The sequence below is a fragment of the Procambarus clarkii genome, chromosome 30, assembly GCF_040958095.1.
Source record: "Procambarus clarkii isolate CNS0578487 chromosome 30, FALCON_Pclarkii_2.0, whole genome shotgun sequence".
NCBI classification, from domain to species: domain Eukaryota; kingdom Metazoa; phylum Arthropoda; class Malacostraca; order Decapoda; family Cambaridae; genus Procambarus; species Procambarus clarkii.
This window is the reverse complement of record NC_091179.1, coordinates 17,413,732-17,437,876: the sequence shown is the minus strand read 5'-3', so window position 1 is coordinate 17,437,876 and position 24,145 is coordinate 17,413,732. Positions and strand designations below refer to the sequence as shown.

Genomic DNA, 24,145 nt, shown 5'->3' with positions numbered 1-24,145 from the left:
AATATGACTCTTGACCGTTATTTGTTAGTGTAAATCAGGAAATATGACTCGACCGTTATTTGTTAGTGTAAATCGGGAAATATGACTCTTGACCGTTATTTGTTAGTGTAAATCAGGAAATATGACTCTTGACCGTTATTTGTTAGTGTAAATCAGGAAATATGACTCTTGACCGTTATTTGTTAGTGTAAATCAGGAAATATGACTCTTGACCGTTATTTGTTAGTGTAAATCAGGAAATATGACCGATTTACAGATATGACTGAATCTCAGAATCACAAAAAAGAAACAAGTAATCATTTTAATGTAATTTTTTTCTTTGTTTGTTCTCCCTTTCCCCTTGCGACCCCAGAGCGGGTAATGAAAGAGGGGGAATTTCCCTTCTAGAGACATCAGAATATTAATTAATAAGAATCTCTCTCTCAGTTTTTAGAAACGGAAGGGAAAAATGAGGGGGGATTTAATTTCCTCTCATTGTTAGTGTGTTCTAAGAACTCGTTAGGATAGTTAGCGTAGGGAAGGGCAGGGGAGAGGTAGGGAATATAACAGTCCTCATGTTTAACGGCTCTAGTCCTCATGTTTAACGTCCTAGTCCTCATGTTTAACGGCTCTAGTCCTCATGTTTAACGGCTCTAGTCCTCATTTTAACGGCTCTAGTCCTCATATTTAACGGCTCCAGTCCTCATGTTTAACGGCTCTAGTCCTCATATTTAACGGCTCCAGTCCTCATGTTTAACGGCTCTAGTCCTCATGTTTAACGGCTCTAGTCCTCATGTTTAACGGCTCCAGTCCTCATGTTTAACGGCTCCAGTCCTCATGTTTAACGGCTCTAGTCCCCATGTTTAACGGCTCTAGTCCTCATGTTTAACGGCTCTAGTCCTCATGTTTTACGGCCACAGTCCTCATGTTTAACGGCTCCAGTCCTCATGTTTAACGGCTCCAGTCCTCATGTTTAACGTCTCCAGTCCTCATGTTTTACGGCCCCCAGTCCTCATGTTTTACGTCCCCAGTGCTCATGTTTTACGTCCCCAGTGCTCATGTTTTACGTCCCCAGTCCTCATGTTTTACGGCCCCCAGTCCTCATGTTTTACGCCCCCAGTCCTCATGTTTTACGTCCCCAGTTCTCATGTTTTACGCTCCAGCCCTCATGTTTTACGCCCCAGTCCTCATGTTTTACGTCCCCAGTCCTCATGTTTTACGCCCCCAGTCCTCATGTTTTACGTCCCCAGTTCTCATGTTTTACGTCCCCAGTTCTCATGTTTTACGCTCCAGCCCTCATGTTTTATGCCCCAGTCCTCATGTCTTACGCCCCAGTCCTCATGTCTTACGCCCCAGTCCTCATGTCTTACGCCCCAGTCCTCATGTCTTACGCCCCAGTCCTCATGTCTAACGTCCCCAGTCATCGGGCAAGACCGCTGATGTTGTCTGTCGGCTTCCATGATAATTGTTCCCAACCGAGGGCCACTTGGAAATTGGTTCTTAATTGGCAATTAGACTCGGAACGACTCCCCAGCGGCAATTGGGCTGATTTTTAATAGCGCTCGTCAGGTCAACTTTCTAATCGGAGCGGCTGCTCGTTAATGCGACCCCCGGATCATACATATATCGATTTGCATTATGATATCTTCACGATTGCAATTTGTGTGTGCAATATATTCGAATATGCAGTGTCTCAGCCATCTTTATTTTTTGTATTTGGCTTCCGTTGACCAACATGAAGATGCATGAAGATGTAAATGTACAAGGAATATTTAGATGAATAACGAGTCAACAAACACAACACCGAACAAGGTGAATAAAAATATAGAAGGGGGAAAAAAATTGCTGGTTAATACTTTGAGGTAAGTAGATGGGGAATGGGGTAAGTAGATGGGGAATTGGGGTAAGTAGATGGGGAATTGGGGTAAGTAGATGGGGAATTGGGGTAAGTAGATGGGGGAGGGAAAGGAAGGAAGGAAGGAAGAGGTAAAGGAAGACTGGAAGGGGGATGGGGGTAGTGGGACAGGAAAAGGGAAGCGAAAAGATAGAAGGATAGAGAATTGATTACCTTACCTCACGTTAGTTCCAAGGATCAACGTCCCCTCACGGCCCGGTCTCTAACCCAGGCCTCCTGGTTGATGGTGGTCTGGTCAACCAGGCTGTTAGACGCAGCTGCTCGTAGTCTGACGTATGAATCACAGCCCGGTTGATCAAGAATCCTTAGGTGTTTACCAAACTTCCCCCTTTAGAAGAGTGAGAGGCCGGCAACTTATACCCTCACGTTGAAACATCTTAGCGAGCCCTTGAAGGCTCACTGGGAGGAAATATTGGCACCGATAAGAAATGGAAACACACAAGGAGGAAGGATAATAAATACGAAGAAACGGTTAAAAGACGGTGACAGAACAGGAGAGATGGACAGAGACACAAAAGAAAATACGAAACGTCTTCACCATAGAGGTTATCTCGAGGTTATCTCGAGATAATTTCAGGGCTTTAGTGTCCCCGCGGCCCGGTCCTCGACCAGGCCTCCACCCCCAGGAAGCAGCCCGTGACAGCTGACTAACACCCAGGTACCTATTTTACTGCTAGGTAACAGGAGAACCCTTTCACCACAGAGGGAGGAATTAAGACAAACATTAAGGCCCTTAGCAGCATAAGGGTTAATAAAGAACTGTGGAAAGGGGGAGATGGTGAAAATGATAAAAAGGAATAATGAAAATTATGATAATCGCTCTCGTTGTGTCCCTCTTCTCTAGTAACTTCCTCCACATTTTGCAAGATAGGGAAAATAATCTTAATGACATTGTACCTTGCGGTGGATTCTAATGGATTTAATATAAAATGTTCAGTCCTTAAGGGCGGCGCTTGCGTGTGACAGTCAATAGTGTCCAAATATTATATCACTAATGACAAATTTAGCGGAAATAATCAGTCAAATATTTATAATTACATAAAATTAACAACATTTAGTAACAAAGACCATTTAGCCTCATATAAACATATAATAAATATACATACATTACATTGTATGTATATATATATATACTGAATATATATATATATATATATATATATATATATATATATATATATATATATATATATATATATATATATATATATATATATATATATATATATATGTCGTACCTAGTAGCCAGAACGCACTTCTCAGCCTACCATGCAAGGCCCGATTTGCCTAATAAGCCAAGTTTTCATGAATTAATGTTTTTCCGACTACCTAACCTACCTAACCTAACCTAACCTACCTTTTCTTGGCTACCTAACCTAACCTAACCTAAAAAGATAGGTTAGGTTAGGTTAGGTAGGGTTGGTTAGGTTCGGTCATATATCTACGTTAATTTTAACTAAAAAAAAATTGACCTCATACATAATGAAATGGGTAGTTTTATCATTTCATAAGAAAAAATTTAGAGAAAATATATTAATTCAGGAAAACTTGGCTTATTAGGCAAATCGGGCCTTGCATAGTAGGCTGAGAAGTGCGTTCTGGCTACTAGGTACGACATTATATATATATATATATATATATATATATATATATATATATATATATATATATATATATATATATATATATATATAATCAGGCCTCGCAAACTAGAATTTCAGTAGTGCACGAGAAAAAATATCTTATCAAAATACCCATTTTAACCCGAAATAAAAATAAACTTTTCGATTATGGAAAAAAATAAACGAAATCCACATAATATTGGATGAAAAATGTTAGAAAAAGAGTTTAAAAGTCGACCGCGGGCCGAGGTCCAATGGAAAACCTATTAATTGTTTCAAACCGGAGAGACATTTTGTGTACCTGGAACGCGGCTCCGGCGTCATTACCAGACACATAACAAGTTTTTTGGCTCCTTGTGTCCTGGAGCCAGCTGGAGTAGCTGCTGGAATTGAGCCTGGATGGTAGGCGGGCTACTGGAATATGAGGCTGGATAAGTTACAGCGAGTCCTGTGCCCGGTAAGTCCCCCCCGCTCCTGTGCCAGGTAAGTCCACTACGGGCTCACTATCACCCGTGCTACTTGCCCCGCTCCTGGACTGTTTCGTTGTGTGTTTGCAGGGATAAAACCATGACTAGACCGTTAGTCACCAAGAACTGCTGGAAACATGACTGTACCGTGAGTCATCAATGGACAGGTAGAGCCATGACTGAAGCAGAAGCCACCAAGAAATGCTGTTACCAGAACCAAACAGCGAGTCACTATAAAGGGATGAGGTAGCTCAAGCTATCAAAAACACTCACAGCACCGCTCCTGTGCCAGGTAAGTCCATTACGGGCTCACCATAGCCCGTGCTACTTGGAACCTGTTCATAGTAGCTGAATCTATAACAACAACAACATCAAGCTATCCTCACACCCGTTCGCTGACAGTACCTGAATCGTAAGACTGTAACTGGGGGGCATAAGTCACAATAGGCGCTGTTGGCCTCGTGCCTGAAATATGGGCCAGCAAATGGCTGGAACAGTTTCCTGAACGTGGGGCGAGGAGGATTTCCTGGAACAGCACCTAGTGAATCATGAGATGGAACAGATATAATGAAGCATTTCTCATTCCAGACCCTTCTGACTTTCCAGCTTCGCAAACTCTTGTCGATACTGAGTCAGTGGTTTGTTGCTTAAACAGGAGTTACAGCCTTGATGCCAAGCTGTAGCCGACAGCTGCACACACATCTTATTTATCCTCTAGTTTCTAATTTGATCTTGTCTTTATCACTGTGGTTGCTGTTGGGATGTGTAATTATTTATTGTTCGTGTATGTCATGCGATTGTGTGCGTGAACTTATCTATTTGTGTTGGCAGTTGAATTTGTGTATACGTACGTGTGTGAGAGCTGTACTTAACATGTATGTGTGTACTCACCTAGTTGTACTCACCTAGTTGTGTTTGCGGGGGTTGAGCTCTGGCTCTTTGGTCCCGCCCCTCAACCGTCAATCAACAGGTGTACAGATTCCTGAGCCTATCGGGCTCTGTCATATCTACACTTGAAGCTGTGTATGGAGTGAGCCTCCACCACATCACCCCCTAATGCATTCCATTTGTCAACCACTCTGACACTAAAAAAACATACATGTATGTTATACATGCATACATGCATGTATGTGTATACATGCATACATGTATACACACATACATGTGTGTATACATGTATGTGTGTGTATACATGTATGTGTATGAATGTATGTATTTATGTATGTACTCACCTAGTTGTGCTTGCGGGGGTTGAGCTCTCGCTCTTTGGTCCCGCGTCTAGTTATTACATGCCAGTCCGATTTCTTGTCCTTCACAATGACTCTCTGCCTCCAGTAGGTTAGGTACTCTTTCATCCATTGAAGTGCTCTTCCTCTTTCTCAAGTTTGTGTATAAGTTTTTTATGTATGTATGTATGTATGTATGTATGTATGTATGTATGTATGTATGTATGTATGTATGTATGTATGTATGTATGTGCACTTTCTCATATCTCTAGGGATTATCTGTGTTTTTATCTAACACCTCCTACCATCTTGTGTTAGTATTCATTGTTGTGTTAGTTGTTCATTGTCAACACTTCCTCTCAGTTTTCCTGTTTGTTATTCTTCCATCATCTCTCTCTCTCTCTCTCTCTCTCTCTCTCTCTCTCTCTCTCTCTCTCTCTCTCTCTCTCTCTCTCTCTCTCTCTCTCTCTCTCTCTCTCTCTCTCTCTCTCTCTTCCAGCATCGTTAGGTTCAACTCTTTCAACCTTTCTTCGTACCCCAACCACCGTAATTCTGTGACGAGTGTGTGTTAAAAACTCCTGTCTTTTTCCAAGTTTCCTCGTGCTCGTTTTGACAACGGGGCTTCATACTTTACGACTGGTCTCACGTAGGTGGTGCATCGTGTTCTGAATATATATCAATAATGAAGTTTCTGAAGGATTTTCTGATCGTCATTTTAGAATATATCCCTGATATTATCTTATTTACACGAGTCTCTTGGGCATGGGTTCATACTATATCATTTCCTATGTCATCTCTATTAGTTTCAAAGATTTTTTTCAATTCATTATATATAATGATGCTGACCTCTTGCTCGGAGGTCCCGGTTTCATTTCCCACTACAATCTCGTGGATCTGTAGTTTGACAGTTTATTTGGTTTCACAGTCCAACAGAAAACTGTCAAACGATGAATAAAAAAGTTCCAAACGTCCAACAAAAAAGTCCCAAACGTCCAACAAAAAACACCCAAACGTCCAACAAAAAACACCCAAACGTCCAACAAAAAATACCCAAACGTCCAACAAAAAACACCCAAACGTCCAACAAAAAACACCCAAACGTCCAACAAAAAATACCCAAACGTCCAACAAAAAACACCCAAACGTCCAACAAAAAACACCCAAACGTCCAACAAAAAACACCCAAACGTCCAACAAAAAACACCCAAACGTCCAACAAAAAATACCCAAACGTCCAACAAAAAACACCCAAACGTCCAACAAAAAACACCCAAACGTCCAACAAAAAACACCCAAACGTCCAACAAAGAACTCTCAAACTAGTTATTACATGCCAGTCCGATTTCTTGTCCTTCACAATGACTCTCTGCCTCCAGTAGGTTAGGTACTCTTTCATCCATTGAAGTGCTCTTCCTCTTTCTCAAGTTTGTGTATAAGTTTTTTAATATGTAACTGTGCCAAAGGCTGTTTTTTTTCAGTCTAGAAATATTCAATCTGCATTTTGTTCTGTCTTACCTTATTTTAGCCACAGCACCGGCACACCCACCACAGACAGTCCCGTGGATCCACAGCACCGGCACACCCACCACAGACAGTCCCGTGGATCCACAGCACCGGCACACCCACCACAGACAGTCCCGTGGATCCACAGCGCCCTCACGCCCACCACAGTCACTCGACCTCCGGCCTAGATTTATAGCTATAATAAACCTTGACTTCATCCCCCAACTCTCCCTAGGTCCCTGCCCCCTTTCCCCTTAGCCACCCTTTCTCCAACATCCCCCTCCCTTTCAACCACACTTCCCCCCCCCCTCCTATACACCCCTTTTCCCCTCAACCACACCCTCCCCAATCCTTTTAATCTCTGCCTCTCCTTCTGATGGGCGGGGATCGACCCGCCTTCGGCTAGGAATACGACAAGTGGGAAATATTGTAGGTGGGGAACGTGGCACGTGTGAAGAAAACATGACATGTGGGGAGAAAACGTGGCCCGTAGGGAGAAAACGTAGCATGTGGGGAGAAAACGTCTAGGTTCCAGAAGATGAGAGGAAATATCAGAACTGGAGAAATACCCGACAGATCACTGGAACATTATCTAACACAGTGCAGTTTCAAAGCCAATAAGATTTCAACTAAGATTCAACAGAGCAGAAGTTGTTAAACACGTGGGGGCATAATCTTACTGAAGCGACCATACGAGTTATAAATACTCATATACTCCCCCTAAGAGTATATGAGCAAACCAGAAACAAGTAACACTTAGTGGGTCAGCCAGAGGCTTGGGGCCCGCGCAGGGATATCCCTGCAAACAAAACAAAAAACTGGAATAATGAAGTTGGAAAATAAATCACGCTAGAGGCGGACCATATTACCCCTTCACGGGGAACAAAGAAAGAGAGAAGAGAAAGAGAATAACGAAATATGACCATAAACACACACCAAGACTTTTCAGAATTTATCCAACTTGACTTACAATCACATAAATAGAGCCATCTTAGTGCGGCTAGCTATAGGGTTCCCCAGAAAGGGACGTTTCATTACATCATCGCTGGATTTGGGGTCATTTACCCGAATTTACCTGATGGCCACTCACACTCTAGTGACTTAGATGAGGACAGGAAGCTGGCGGTTTGTCAAAGGTCCCTCAACCCCCCATTTGTCCTGATGATTTTATCACGTTGCTTCCATAATTGCCATATTACATTGTTTCAGTAGTACAGTGTTCTTCTGTCCAGTTGAGAGTAAATAATACAGCTACTTGATATAAATACGATTACACTAACCTTCATGTTCAATTGTTTTCCTCTCAGGCGAGCTGTCTACATGGAGTAACTGTGACACAGGCCCTTACAGCCTTAACCAGGGCTGAGCTTACATAACAGCCCGGTTACAATTGGTGTCTCCTACTCTGGGATAGATTTTGTACTAACATCTTGTAGAAGGTGATTGACCCAGCTCCGACCGTATCTTATGACGATAGCGTCTTTAAAGCACTGTTCAAAATCAGCTCAATCGCCTGAAATCTGTTAAAATAAAGCAAATATAATTGTTTTAATTTCAAACTATCATTACAGTAATATGATAGGTGTTGTTTATTTAGGAGTTTATAGTTTATAATATTATTGATTTATAATAATTATAGTAGTTTATAATAGAGAGTAATCACACTAACGTGACTGCATCAATGAGAAAATCCGTAGGAGCAGTGATGAGGGATCGAACCTATGCGGTGGGTGTTCCCACGCACACACTTCTGCTGGGAACTAGACCATGATATGGTATAAGTATTGCAACCTGGAGTTCTACTTAACCCCACAAGGATTTCTTGAGGCTTCCACTGAAGCCGGAACGGATTTTCACACAATCCCTCCCCCCCCCCCTGTACTCTGGCTCTGTCAACTAGGAATGTTCTACCTCTGACGCTCCTTTTTCAATGAAGATTGAAAGACGATTGATGGCACTCCCCACTGAATGAGGGGGGAGGTTGCAGGATAAACATTTCAACTGTGACTCTAGCTCTCCATATATGTCACTTGCTTTATTGCTTTATTTAGAAACTGTACTTGTGGTCGATCTCGAGCCCATTGTTGATGTAACAATGTGCATTGAATTTTGTAACTAGCTCATCAAGATTGTAACTTGCTTAGCTAAATGAATTGTGGGGTTCAGTCCCTTATGTGCCTCTGTAACTCTTTCCACTACCGCCCACAAGATGGGTATGGGGTGCATAATAAATGAACTAAACTAATTTCACCCACGTACTTCAAATATAAATATTTTCCAACAGAACCTAAATACCTAACCTATTCACCCACAAGGGTATAAATCCATAGAACCGCCTACTCGCCAAAGCTACAAATGCCAAAACCCTATTACATTTTAAAATCCAACTGGAAAGATTATCAAGGCAATTGGGGAGACCTTCGACAAGTCGCTGGCTACCTGTCCTCGTCGAGGCCAATAGTGTCACTCAAGTAAATATTGACCAATAATTTGTATACGAAATGTACAAATTATTATGCGAAATATTTAGGTACGCTCCGTCTTGTATACGATGTGTCTTTTATGGTTAAATAGAGAAAACGGTATAAACCTTTAGGGTAGGATTATACACTGAGGTTAGGCTGTGTTATACTCAGTTAGACTGGGTTAGGTTGGGTTAGGTTGGGTTAGGTTAGGTTAGGTTAGGTTAGGTTAGGGTAGGTCGGTTTAGAGTAGGTTAGGGTAAGTAGGTTTTAAAAATCCGTTAGCGAACCGTTTAGTGTACGAGGTGTGGTGCGAGTCAGCTGGTGGCTGGGAGCAGACGACGCCAGGGCTGGGAACAGGCAGGTGGCTCCTGCTGTATCTTCACCTACTGTATCAAGAACACCTGCTGCTTCCTCTGTAATGTGGTTATTGGTACATGAGCGGTACGTTTTTGTGGAATTTATCTATGAAAATGCATTGAAAGATTGCTCCATGTGGCCTAGAGTCTTGCAGAGCTGCTCTACCTTACCTACACCCGACTCCTCTCATAGCCTCCTGCGGCCCACTGATTCTTTAATCACTACTGCGGATTAGGACGACGAGGCTTTCGGTTAGTCGTCACCTGGTGTCTCCTGACTGGCAGTAGCAGGTCAAGAAGGTGGAGTGGAACACCTGCCTGAGGACATGTTGCTCGTGGCCTGGTGCTCTAGCTGCCCCTCACCCATCAACAATAACAACGCTTCCTCTTAATAATAATAATAATAATATTTTATTTAGGAAAAGTAAATACATAGATGCAGAGTTACAAACGTTCTGATTGATTTATAGATAGAGCTAGTACATACAATACCTAAAGCCACTAGTACGTTTTGGGCTCTTGTTTTCTTGAAAACTTCTGCAAGATACAGGCGGAAAAACCTCCTTAGCACTTATAAATAATTTTCTCGATGCACAGAATAAAGGGTTTAGAATATCTTTTGTATGTCTTCCATTTCGTTAATGTTAATTCCATAGCTCTGCTTGGACTTAGCTGGGTTAAATTAGCATGCAACAAGGATGATGTTGAACTAGACCCACGTATCCTCTGTTTGTTAAGATAATATTGCTTCAAACATTGATGTCTAATAGGACAGAAATCACACTGAAAGAACCACTGTAAAATGTTAGGATTTTAGCTCTGAAGCTTATGTATATGGGCAGCATAAAATGTGCACCAGACTGTGCAGACAACTGTAGCTGGGGTCAGTTTGGGGTAGTTACCTGTGGATTGACACGATGTCCTGTTTCTATTAATGGGTCCTTGGATTAGGTTCAAGAAATTTAATTCGTCATTCTAGCAATGCTGTGAATGCTTAAGAGGTCAGGCTGTATATACAGCTTGGTATATCCAATAATTAACCATGAAGTGTTCATGGACACTTAAAGCTAATTTAGTTGAATATATAAATCAATCTGTTACACTGTACTATATTTTGTTTATAATTGAATAATTCGTTGTCGGGGGACAGGAAGCCAGGTTATTCATGCGGTACATGTTAGGCTTATATCAAGCCCCCCCCTCCTCATAGAGTCAAATTACTGACTCTTTCCAGGATGCAACCCCCCACAACAAGCTGACCAACTCCTGAGTACTAATTTAATGCTAGGTGGACAGGGGTATAAAGTGAAAGGAAACACGCCCAACCATTTCTGAAACCCATCCTCAGACCAAGTCCATTCCATCCATTGGTCGACCTCAAAGACGCATTGATAAATTTTAACAGGCTGTTCATTCAAAATAGGAATTTTCTCAAATATTAATTATATTATTTTATATAAGCATATTGTGTATATTTAGACATTGGTTAGGTTAGGTGTTTAAGTTCTGTTGGTTATTATTTGGATTTGTTGTACATGGGTGAAGCATTTACAGCACTATGGTTCAAACAGATGTCGTCAGCGAAGCACTTGTTCTGGAAGTGTTCGGACATCATCAGTTGTGAGTCGTGTGTAAACCATTTTTCATTCATAAACGGGGTTTGGTGGGTGCATGGAATGGACGTTGGCCTGGTTTGAGGATGGACTGATTTCTGTGCTGCCCAGAATTCGAACCTAGACATTCTCGATTGTGAGTCGAGAGGAAACGTGACTGTACTATTGGGACCCTCATAAGTGGCCATAGTTACAGTAACCACTCAACAATTGGCCTGAGGTCTAAATGTCACACTGCTTAAGTTTACAATAGTCCTAGGCACATTTTATTATTGATGATACCATTACCAGTTGGTAAGGAAATCCACTTTTAAATGCTCACCAGTGCACTTGACAGATCCATGGAGTGTTACACTATTTGGTTACAAGATGGCACAACCAAATATAGTATTGTACAAAGATTCATCAATATTCAGATCAAAATCAGAACACCATTTTAGAATATTGTGATAATTTGTTGATAATTATTATAAATAGTAATTTCTTAAAATTTCAGACACTGTACTGTAATGACTGTTTGAAAAGTGCAACTGATGGAAAAGGCCCCCATTTAATTCCAAGACATGAGTCGCAAGGATCCTGATTTCTCCACCTCCCTACTGGTAAATTGTATTTTTAGATACTGTACATGCCAAAATAATTTACAGCACCATTGCTACTGTACTTTTGTTATTTCTGATGCCTTACTTTGGTAATTACTACTAACTTATATTAGTAGCATAGTCTTAAAAATTAAGAACATCTGTATAAAAGTAAGTCATCCAATTTCAATCAAACTTTATTGACTAATGGTAGATGAACAGGCTTCCAACTGGTGCAAGTTTCACCATCACAGCCTAAATAGAAAGGGAGATGAGAACAACGTAAATTTCATAAATTTTCAACATCAAAAATTATCAAAACACAAAATTAAACCTGAATAATTTCAATGACACTTAGTTATCACAATAGCATCTAGTCTTCAATACAGTAATTATTGATATTTTTATCAATATGTTGAGTTTTACTACAATAATATTTAAGGCCCTTCCCCCCCACACATTATGTGCCAAACTGATGTACAGTACTGTACTGTATATGAATATTTATTAAATAAGTTTATGGACTAATTAACAAAATACTAAATAATATTTGTAGAGGTATACATATAATACACGCTACATATAAGGTGTTAATTTAATGAAAGTGTAATAATTGAAATGATTGAGTCAGGTTGAAATTGAAAAACCTTAAAAATAACAAATGAAATCAAAGATTCTGCCACCTGTGGCTGAGGTTGACATTGACCGATTTCTTTCAAACTTGGCACCCTTAGAGATAGGCATGCATTCTCCAAGGTGTAAAAGTTCCGGGCAAATTACCTAATGAAGAAGAATGACAAAAAATTCTAACACATTTACATAATAATTTTTTTACATTTGGCAGCACATTTACTTGAATGTAATAATAACAAAATATAACACTAGAACATACTAACCCATTATAATTGGTCCAAAATGTGAGTCCTCCAGATGGTGCTGCAGTGATACCAATAGGTGCCAGCCACATTACTATAGCTATCCACCCACACCCTCCTCATCAATGCTAGTTACCAATGAACATAAAAATATTATGTATGCCAACTTTATTCTAATTTATTACAAAAAATTAAGTGTTTTATAAAAGTTTGATGCATTACCTTTCTGCTTAACCCAGCCACCGGGAGCGGAAGGGGGACCATCAGATGGTGCAAAATTGCCCATAGTTACGTAAGTTTTCATCATAGAGATATGGGAGTCGCCACGTGGTAGCATATCCCAATACAGTACTTTTATACAATATAGATTTTTCTGAATTTTTTTTCTTCAGAAATATACCCCTTAATTAAAGTCAGATATTCATAAAATCTGACTGTCTACACTTCTGAGGGAAACTTTAAACATTAAAGAATTTCAAATGCTGATTTAGCTGTCACACAAATAAAGCAGTTGTCACTTGCATGCATTGAGAAACAAAAATCTAGGATGAAAGTGAAGATTGCTCTTAGCTGGTATATACAATACTGTACATGTCGGGAGAACAGAAGGAAATAATAGGCATAAAGCAAAAACCCACAAGAATGGTAAAGAGAAGGCAGTGCTGTAGTCAGCAAAAGTAAAGTATTTTTTTATTGGTTTTATAAATATTTTGTTATACTGTAAATAAAACAAGTAATAAGACTAATGAGATAATAGGAATATATAAGGTAATAACATAACAACGTAGGATAAAAACCCACACCTATGTATTTTATGTAAAGATTGTCTTCACACTCTCCTGAGTGCTTTATCAAGGTCTGAGTACTGTATATCGTTAGGTCGAGACTTGCATCTCGACGACTAATACAGTTGCTACCCTGGATCCAGTCTTCTTATCCTTCTTGACCTCCTGACCATGTCACATCTATTTCCGACTGCCAATGTGCCCTCGGATGTTTTCTATGGAATTATCAATTGTCCTTTTTATCCTGGTATTCTGAGAACTGGAGTTGTTATTAATAAAGGTATTCGTCTGGATGCTATCCCTTGTAATCCCCCCCATACCCAACAGAGTGGGTATGGAGGGAGTGCATACCCTCTCTTCTTTTGAATCTTTGAGTCAGAGATTCAAATCTCCTTTGAATTTGACAGGAATCTTTCTCTCTTGCCTTGTAGAGAGATTCTTGTTCTGGTACTATGTAGGCTATAGGTCAGTCTCAGCCTTGGTGTGATTTCCTAAGTAATCCATAATTATATTCTTCTATCAGATTTCAGTATGGATGAGCTGGGACATAATAGATTACATGTTCAGGGCTAAAATGATACTGTAATATGAATTGTCAGAACTCATTCACTGTTTATATTTCAGGCTGGTGGAATGTCGGGGATGGCAACAGATATTGTACTCTTCCCTCTTGATACTCTAAAGACTCGTCTACAAAGTGAAGCAGGCTTTAGGGCCTCTGGAGGGTTTCGAGGGATTTACAGTGGTTTAGGTCCTGCTGCTCTTGCCTCTGCACCAAGTGGTTTGTTAATTCTTAAGTTACCATTTTGAATAATTTTGTAAAAATATTGTTAACGTATTACATGCTGAATGCTATATTGGTTTGTTGGATTGCAATAAAGTACAAGAGCATTGATAAAGTGCAGTCCCCTAGTTCAGTTAGTCATTTTATTTTTGGGTAGCCCTTTCAGTAGCTCCCTTGTCTTATGTCCTGGCCGTTACCGGTGGTTCTAGCCAGTACAAGGTACCTGTTGGAGACATTTGACCAACAAGGATATGGGCCCTTGCAAGTTTCCTATGTTTTCTCTGGAGTAGAGACCAATGACCAATCCAATGGTCAACCATACAAAAAAAACATGGAGGAGAGGCCACAAAACACTCAATTTCCATTATATAAATATTTTGGGAAATACTGAATTGCCAAAATAAAGCTAGCACTTAACAATCGAGTGCATCTCTCTATTTTGTTTCCTTTGATACCTGTTGGATTTGGGGTGCTTTGCAGCAATCAGTTTTTCTATATGGTGTCCTGGGTTCTTCAGCTTTGCCACCAAATCTAAATGGCTCCCCCAGATTGGCTCTAGAATTTTTATTTAGTGTTCTGGTAGCTTCCAGTTGGTGGTAGCTTGCAGTTGGGATAGTGCTTTTGTGCATCCCTCTCCAACTGAAGTGGGCTTTCAGCTCTGTCCAGGTGACCTCTTGATGGTTCATTGTCGTAACACGGTTAGGGGTTTTCCCTCTCCTACCTCTCTCTCCTTTGCAATGAGGTGGATAGCCTTTGTGGCAGGTCTAGTTTCTCAGAGGTTTGGCTTCTGTGTTAATACTTCTGGCTAGCTCAACAGTTGTCACAGTTGGGGACACATGCTACAACTACATAAGTTTGATTGGAGGGGTGCATTTGGCATTTGCAATGGATGTCTTTTGCTTGGTTGGTTCCAGGGATGGTTCATTTCACTGTTCCAATGCTTCTCATGTTCCAGTTTGAAGAGTTTTTTAATGGTCTTTTTATTCAGAGTTCTTGTGGCTTGCTCAACCATACTGTAGTTTTGTCCTGTTGTTATTCTCCTATGGCCTTTTCAAGGCTTTGCTCTTGCATGCAATCAATGACCTGTGCCTTCTTGAGAGCTCATGGCCCTCTGTCTTCTCATGTGGAGTCTCTGGAATTGCTGTCCTATAACCTATGTGGCATGCTGCAGGCAGCAGACCTCCTGTGTTCTTATTACCAGCAGTCTGCTGTGGCATGGAGGATATTTTACCAATTCTTTCCTCTACCCCAGATTTCTTGTTTGTTCCACTTTCAACCACCTGTTATTCTCCTCATGCTAGTGTGGTCTCTGGCTAGGGTATCGAGTTCTGGTCTTGTATCTGGGTGTCTCGTTCCCAGGCAGTGTTGATCCAGGCAACATTTCAGTTGTCCATTGCTTTTAGTAACTGTAAGTGCACAATGTTGCACGTTTGATACCTGCATTTTCTAACTTCTCTTCATTTGCTAGCTACTACTACTACTCTTTATTGGTTATGCATGAAGTGACTGTTTGTCCGGACCTCTGGGTATTGTAGTCTGCTGTGGGCATGCATGTGTTGGTAGTTCATCACCATCCTGGACCACAAGTACTTGTTGTTGCTCTCTTTTCACTCTGGGATGCCTTATTTTCAGTTTATTACAAATTGTTGCATATGGTCCAGTATGGCCAGGCTGTTGTTTTTCCCAGTTTCCATGCTATTCAGATCTACATCTCAGTATGTGGCACTTAGCAGATAAGTGGCTAGGCAGCTAGCAATATGACTAGCTAACCAGGCAGCTAGCCAGATCAACTTGAGACCTTTCGTTACTACTTCTGTGCATGAATTTATGGTCCCTCTATGTTGGGCTGTATTTCCTACATGGTTCACCTGATACAGATGTAAATACTGACTGCTGTTGTTTATCTGGACTATATGGGAAGGACGCCCTCACTGGATAATCCAGACATCCGGATAAACAGGAATTCTTACAGGGAAAATCCAGATATGAACATAAGCAATTTTTTGTGCCACAACCAACATAATTTGAATTTCCACACTATAATTAAAAAATATAATTTAAAATTGAAGCTTTAGCTTACCTTGTCGTAGTTCATCTTCTTGATTAATTATGTAGATCTTGAAATGTGTATTCTTGAAAATTTATCTAGCTTAATGAAATACTAAAATTACTGCATCTGAGCTTGGCAAGTTCAGTTTTGACTGCCAGCTGCTGAAGCATGACTCGTTGAAGGCTCTCTACTTTCTGGTGAAGCTTCACTTTTCCTCTTGACAATATTGTGCCTCATTTTAAACCATGAATGCTAACCATCACTTGCCTTGAAATCCTATATTCCAAAACTGGCTACAAACCTGCTTGCAGCATTTCTTATTTCTGCACCATGAATTGTCACAACTGTGCCGTGCTGTGCACACCACTTACACAGCCTCTTCCAACTGTACATTCTGTGCAGGCTTCAAAGTTTTACTGTTAAACCCTCTGCTAGTGCTTGCACCCTCACGCTCACTGGTTGCTATGTATTTCCTGTATTCATCTTTGTTTCTTTATATCAGCGACAGTATTAGTGCCCATACTGAAATCCTTTGCAATACTCACAACTGACTGACCATTTTTACAGTTCAGTGATATGGAACTTATTTTTAATGGTTAGCACAATCTTCCTCTTAATACCTCCTGGATGATTGATATTGCTACCAGACACAGTCTTGGCAATAAATTATCAGTTACTATGAAAACAAAAGTTATTTAAGACAATTTTTCACGTAAGGTATAATAAGTGGTATTATACCTTCACTGGTATAATGTGATGGTAAACAGCATAATGTGACGGTAAACAGCACATGGTTTGTTCAGCTTAACAGAGCCTGGATAGATCCAGTTTGGGCAAGCAGGCATGTTATGTAGACTGATGGGCAGAAAAAGAAACTCCTCTAATTTTAGCAGGGAACTACACCTCCAGCCTGTACAGTACACACTCCAGCCTTTTTAAGAATTTATTTATTATATTAGATATTTCTTTATTTTTTATTTTAATGAATTGTTTTTATGTAATTTTTGGTTACACAGTATTTATAGACTTCTCACATGCTTCTTATCCTCCAGATGAGAATCCCTGACACCTGACTATTTCGACACTAGTCACCCCAACACCTCCACATACCTTGTGCCTCGGGCTACTACTGTACAGGATTATTACTGTATGGCTCTATGCTGTTCTCACTTTTCCGGCTAAATCCCCAATTTTCTGGGTTTTTGTCTGGACGTAGTGAAGTTTCCCAGAAAATTATCCGGATGCAATTTTGGCTGGATAACCCAAATATCTATTTAAAGATGCTCATATAGTACTGTATTCTCGAGTCAAAGATGATAGTTTGCACTTTAACCTCGTGGACTTTTTCATTGAAAATCTAAACTTTTGGATTACAGAGCCAAGACAACAAACATTTTTTCATGGTACAAGTGCTTATGGACCTCGGTGAACTTTACATACATTACTAAATTTGTTTATAGTATGCAAATCTTTTACCAAGATATTTAAAATGCGATTCTTACATAGATATTATATTTTCAGCTGCATTATTTTTTTCCACCTATGAGACCATGAAGAGGTTATTAGGAGCCCATGCATCACAGAATTACATGCCTGCAGTTCATATGGCTGCAGCTGTTTCTGGGGAAGTTGTAAGTAAAACAATGTTATTGTTATACAGTGGTACCTCTGTTTTCAAATTTAATCCAATCCCAGAGATGGTTCGACAACTGAAAATTTTGAAACCAGAAACGAATTTTCCCATAAGAAATACAATGTCGCCTTGATTTACGACTGCCCCTGCTTGTGAATTTTTCGAGTTACGACCCCAATTTTGTCAAAAAATGCGACTCGACTTACAACCTTTGCCTTGACTAGACTTTGTTGATACACGTATGGGTCGACCGAGTGCGTGGTTCCTGGTGGCACGGGCGACCCCACCTCGGTTTACCAGAGCCGCTCACTTTGTGACAATTGTGCTTGTAAAGAATTTCATTGTTTTTGTGCTTTTTTTGTTTTTTGAACATAAAAGTAATTACAGTATTATATATCATGCCATGGGTTCCAAGAAAGTCAGTAGTAAGGTTCAACCTAAGAAAATAGTTAAGTAGAGGCAGTAGAGAATGTCCTTTCCTCATTAAAAAAAATGTGTGAAGTATGGGAAGAACTGCAAAGTTTTGTTGAAAAACTCACCCAGATAAAGCTGTAGCAAGCCATTGCATTGACCTTGGCATACGTTTTGCAGGCATACCACTAGGACCTGGTTGTGGTTCACTGCTTGCTTGTCTTACTAAGAATCTGTCTAAAGACACTTGTTTTCCCCTATATTTTAACACTTGTCTGTAGTGAGATTTATTCACTATGAATGATCTCTTGTTTTTCCTTTATTGTCATCCTCACAACTACCCTGTATTTTCTAAGGTTGAGCTTTACCACTGATTTTCTTAGGACCCATAGTGTGATGTATTATAATTACTTTTATGTTCAGAAACAAACAAAAAAAGCACAAAAACGATGAAATTCTTCACTAAGAATTCAAGCGCCGTCATCGTCACTAAGCGGGACACTGGTAAACTGAGGCACGCCACGCACTTGATCGACCCATACATGGTATCATCAAATTCAAGAAGTGAGGCAAACCTTGAATACAGAGTCAAATTTTACAAAGAACTTGAGCTCGAAAACCAAAAAATTTGAAAAGAGGGGCATTCGAAAACCGAGGTTCCACTGTAACATGAAAACATGAGCTTGTAAATAATCAAGATCTCTTATGAACATCCATAATGGCAGTTCTTACTTTATATTCAACTATAAAAGCAAGTCGGCCATATTATTCAAGACATCTGTCCATGCTTTATTTGCATCTGTTATCCTCAAAAAGAACTTAATTTTTTAGACTAATAAGTATTGTGTGTGTGTGTGTCTTTCAAACAATATACTTTGCACAATTCATACACTCCTTTTAGGCATAGGTTCTAGCACTGTACTACTGTTAACATGTGAATTTTTTCATTTGTGCCCGTACTGTATTTATATCACTGATGTGTATCAACATGCAGTAATTTAGGTTGTATCGTTCTTTTCATCAAACCCACATATGATGCTTTTACTGTATTTGCTTATGATGCAATGACGTTATTGTCAAATCACGATTTGGTCTTTTGTGCCAGTGTTTTGAATAGATGCATGGATGACATTCCCAGACAAAATTGCTGCAAAGAAGTGGGTGGCAAGAAACTCCCTTTTAGAAGAAAAAAAATGATAGCATAGATAATTAGTGTGAAGTTGGCAAGAGCAAATGTTGAGGGAATGGTTTGGGACATAAGGCAAGAGGTTTGAATATTTACAGAAGGGCAGCAAAATCAAAGTGGACAGTAGAGGAGGATGTGTAAGAAAGATACCATTGTACAGACCAACAAAACATACAAACTACAATGTTTAGAAAAGTGTATCCGTGTAACAGACTTTAAAAGCTATTGTTTTATCTTCTTTCATCAAGATATCCTTCATATTTTAGGCTTCGTGTACAATCAGAGTACCAACTGAGTTGGTCAAGCAGAGAAGACAAGCACAGATTTATCAGTCTTCCATCAGAGTTATTCAAGATATCTTTAAATATGAAGGATTCAAAGGCTTCTTCCGTGGATACTTCAGTACTGTGGCAAGAGATATACCATTCTCACTCATTCAGTTTCCTTTATGGGAAATACTGAAGAAACAATGGTCACATGCTCAGGGATATTATGTCGATTCATGGCAAGCATCCCTTTGTGGAGCATTTGCAGGTTAGTAAACATTATTATTTATTATAATTATTTTAAATTCATACTACTGTAATTTACTATAAATGAAAAAGGTCACCCCAGTCATTTCCATTATTAATGGTTCTTGGCCTATACTAACATTGCTGTACACTTGGTCTGGTCTATTAACCGGCTTTTTTTTTTTTTTTTATCGTTTTCTTTCTTGTTTCTTTGCATCTGTTCTCACTTGTATGCGATTGCTGAGAGAGGTCCTCGGGCGTCTACTCTCTCTTGCCCTTTGGAGTGTATGCAAGAGGAATGTTTATGACAACCTGAAAGGTTCTGTTAATTAGGAAGTTTTCATAGAGGTTAGCCTTCTTCCAGATTAGTGGCTAGGTTTGTTAACCAATGCATGCGTGGAAGGGGGCTGCATGTGGAAAAAGTGCACATTTTTAAGAATGCAAGTACATATGGTACCTACACAATCTCACCTCACTTTGTTTTTTACAATACAGTACTGTATATCACCTTTCAAATTATTAAATTTAAAGTTAATTATCACTTACCTAGAATGTAAGTTTGACTTGGATTGATATACACCTGATTGATATTACATAAATATTAGAAAGAACTTTTTTAGTGTCAGAGTGGTTGACAAATGGAATGCATTAGGAAGTGATGTGGTGGAGGCTGACTCCATACACAGTTTCAAGTGTAGATATGATAGAGCCCGATAGGCTCAGGAACCTGTACACCTGTTGATTGACGGTTGAGAGGCAGGACCAAAGAGCCAGAGCTCAACCCCCGCAAGCACAATTAGGTGAGTAGGCAAGTACCTGTTTAGTCTATGTAATGTAATGATCTGTACAAGTTGTTAGTAATTAAGTTTCTGATAATGACAATGTCTACATGCTATGCTGTTATTCTGACTCTTATGTAATAAAGGTAATGTCATTTTTATGTAACCTTTCCCAAATATAAATGTACAACCTCATAAAAGTTTTTGATTATTTTGGTCTTGGCGGTGGTCAACATTCCTTCTGGCATTAGTCAGGATTGTTGTGATGGGAGCCAGGACCAAAAAATTTTTTTATTTTTTTTAGTTTTCATATGAAGTACATTCAACATTAAGAACTCTGTATGCAAACATAAAAAAAGAATACAAACCATCTTGTACAGGGAAGATCTTTGTGATGGCTCATGGAGACCAGTTGAATTACATTCGTCTCCACATAATTTTCTCAAAACAACTGGGAGACACCATTGAGTTATGCGACTTGTATGTATGTAAACACAGAAATCGCAATAACGTGATGCATCAAATGAACAAATCCACAAGGGCCGTGACGAGGATTCGAACCTGCGTCCGGGAGCATCCCAGACTATACCTTAATCAACTGAGCTACGACATGGCCAAAAGAGTTGAAACCGAATTAAGGCAGCGTCTGGGATGCTCCCGGATGCAGGTTCGAATCCTCGTCACGGCCCTTGTGGATTTGTTCACTTGTATGTATGTATGTATGTACCAGGCAATATCGGTATTCAAACATTAACACAATGTAAATTGTCATGAAATGATGACTACATTTCACTAGACAATCAACACATGATCATGACTGCACTTTGAGGATTAGTCTATTTCCCAGACTAACTGATGATTTGGTTTTTCTTGGGTGCTCTGGCACTCTTTAACACCTAATGTGTTAACCATTCCCTACACCACTGTCTGGATAGCCAGTAACATGGTGGAAAACTACACTAATTGTACATTCATCACCCTCTTCCCAAGCACACACTGTAGAGGTCAGAGTTAGGAACCAGAAAATCTTTAAATTCCAGATAGTGCTTTTATCTTTACATAGTGAATTTCAATAGAGAAAAATTCATCCAGGGTATTTTTTAGTCTTCAAATTTTCATGAAGTACTGATGATCAGACAAGCAATTGTATAGGATACAACAAACATTTATTACATACTTAAATATCTTTTTCAATATTATAATCTGCATATGATCCAGATTGAAGTCAAGGTAATTGATCTCAGTTTGAATGATAGCACAAAATTACCGTAAGATTTAAGTGTTGATTTTGCCCTAAAAACTCTTAATCCATTTCATTCCAATTTGGGTGATACCACTTCATTTGTTTTTCAGGTGGGGTTTCTGCAGCTCTGACCACACCTCTGGATGTTGCAAAAACTAGAATTATGCTAGCAGAGCGCTCCAGCAGTGTAGCTAAAGGGAGCATACTTGATGCAATCAAAATGGTATACAAACAACATGGAGTGCCAGGGTAAATATTTAGTTTGATTTATTTTCAGCGCCATAATTTTGACAAGTTGAGCTCCAAAGTCCATTCCATGCACCCGCCAAACCCCGTTTATAAATGAAAAACGGTTTACACACGACTCGCAACTGGTGACAACTGAACACTTCCAGAACAAGTGCTTCGCTGACGACTTTTGTTCGAACCACGACGCTGTAAATACTTCACCCACATACTACAAATATTCGGCAACAGAACCTAAACACCTAACCTAACCAGTGCTTAAATATGCTAATATGTAATATTAATTTATTTTTAAGAAGTTCTATTTTGAATGAACAGAATGTTAAAATTGATGAATGCATCTTTGGGGTCGACTGTTTGATAGAATGGACTTATCCGAGGACGGGTTGGAGCTAGTTACAAAATTCAATGCACATCGTCTCATCAATAATGGGCTTGAAACAGACCACATCTAGTTTCTAAATTAAGCAACCGACATTAGTTCTCCACTTATGTCGCAATTGACAAGTTTATCCTGCACACCACTCCCATCCAGTGGGCAGGGGTGGAGAGGTTGCTAACTGCAGGTATCCGAGTAATTATAAACAGAATATTTGAATAAAAATTTCTGGTAGCAGATCATCTAGGTGTGATGATTTTATTGGATGATCCATAGATGTGTGGCTCTTCTTGCATGACAGTATGATAGATAGAATTACTGGCTACCAAGGGTCCACCAGAAAAGTTTCATTACAGTACTTTTAACACTTCTTTTTATTCCAGGCTCTTCTCTGGAGTTATACCACGTACCCTTTGGACCTCTATTGGTGGCGCTGTTTTCTTTGGTGTCTATGAAAAAGCCAAAGCTATTGTATGTTGATGCAGTGTGTAATATATACAATTTATATAACATATTTAGGTTTTAAATAATGGGTAAAAAGTATTAAATAGGCAAAGATTTGGTACATAGGAAAAAGATCAAGAAGTACAAATGGTAAATATGCTGTATATGAACAAGCTGCAGTGTGATGTAGAGAAAATTGAAAAGGAAAATGAAGCAGAATATACAAAGGATATTCAGATTTGTACTTCTCCCAGTCCCAACATGGCTGAAAAATGATTAAATTTGTATTTAGTTGTGTGCTAAAGGATGAACTCTTATTTGAAAGCAGATTTTATAATTAAGCCTTAAGGTGAAAGAATTACTTATTTTTTATTAAACTGTCATTATGTATATTTAAAAGTGCTTTATTTTGTTCAGACTGTCGTAAAAAAAAAATCCAGTGTACAGTATTTATATTAAAGAACAGTTACAATTATTTTTCTTTTATCACAACATTTGAAAAACCTAGGACAGTGATCTCGTCTATCTCCTCGCTAAAGAGGTTATCCGCATTTGTCCCATTTCCCGCAAAATCTGTGTCCGTTGGTCTTTTAGTACTGTAGATCATAATCCAAAGTCTGAAAACCATAACACAGTAAATTCACACTTGCAACACATGAGGTCATCCACCACTGGTTACAGTGGTAGGAGGAAGGCCAAGGGAACAGGCTACCCTTACGAGCATACAGTTTGTTACCAGTAACACAAGACAAATGACCTTGCCAATGGTTACATATTGAGGAATGAATGGGTAGAAATTGGAATAAGGAGCACATTTTTGGGGAAATAGAACAAGTGTGGATAACAACCTTCTACCTGGATGATGCTCTGGGAGGAGTTCTAGTCCCGAAAGCCCGGCTTGGGGCCAGGCTCGATTTGTGAGAGCTTGGTCCCTCGTTAGCAGCAGTGTCTGCATCCTCATTTAAGGCAATACCAATATGACTGGAAACCCAGCAAAACTCAATCTGCTAGAGATTAGAAATGACCAACATTTGATTTTGACTACCACAGGATGCATAGGATTAAATAACACCAAAGCATTGAGAGCACTA

At 39.5% G+C, this 24,145-nt stretch overlaps 1 protein-coding gene across 7 annotated transcripts; it reads left to right on the top strand.

The window, feature by feature from the left end:
• Nucleotides 1-9,452: 9,452 nt before the first annotated feature.
• On the top strand, nucleotides 9,453-23,529 carry LOC123765481 (mitochondrial S-adenosylmethionine carrier protein). 7 transcript variants are annotated; one of them, XM_045754093.2, is made up of 7 exons: nucleotides 9,453-9,618; nucleotides 11,643-11,748; nucleotides 14,012-14,168; nucleotides 17,743-17,852; nucleotides 19,718-19,985; nucleotides 22,096-22,234; nucleotides 22,994-23,529. In XM_045754093.2, exons 2-7 carry the CDS (start codon nucleotides 11,710-11,712, stop codon nucleotides 23,088-23,090), a joined length of 810 nt encoding a protein of 269 aa, XP_045610049.1. In that variant the 5' UTR covers nucleotides 9,453-9,618; nucleotides 11,643-11,709; the 3' UTR covers nucleotides 23,091-23,529. The 7 variants fall into 7 exon arrangements, with proteins under 7 accessions (XP_045610049.1, XP_045610050.1, XP_045610051.1 ...); XM_045754094.2 differs by lacking the exon at nucleotides 9,453-9,618 and adding an exon at nucleotides 9,761-9,785; XM_045754095.2 differs by lacking the exon at nucleotides 9,453-9,618 and adding an exon at nucleotides 9,935-9,957.
• The last annotated feature ends 616 nt before the right edge of the window (nucleotides 23,530-24,145 follow it).

What these genes read in the sequence shown, in the direction of transcription:
- LOC123765481 (XM_045754093.2), top strand. Translation starts at nt 11,710, where the DNA reads ATGAGTCGCAAGGATCCTGATTTCTCCACCTCCCTACTG. An exon ending in CAGCTGTTTCTGGGGAAGTT is followed by an intron (nt 17,853 to 19,717) that starts GTAAGTAAAACA and finishes TTCATATTTTAG; the next exon opens with GCTTCGTGTACAATCAGAGT. An exon ending in CCTTTGTGGAGCATTTGCAG is followed by an intron (nt 19,986 to 22,095) that starts GTTAGTAAACAT and finishes TTTGTTTTTCAG; the next exon opens with GTGGGGTTTCTGCAGCTCTG.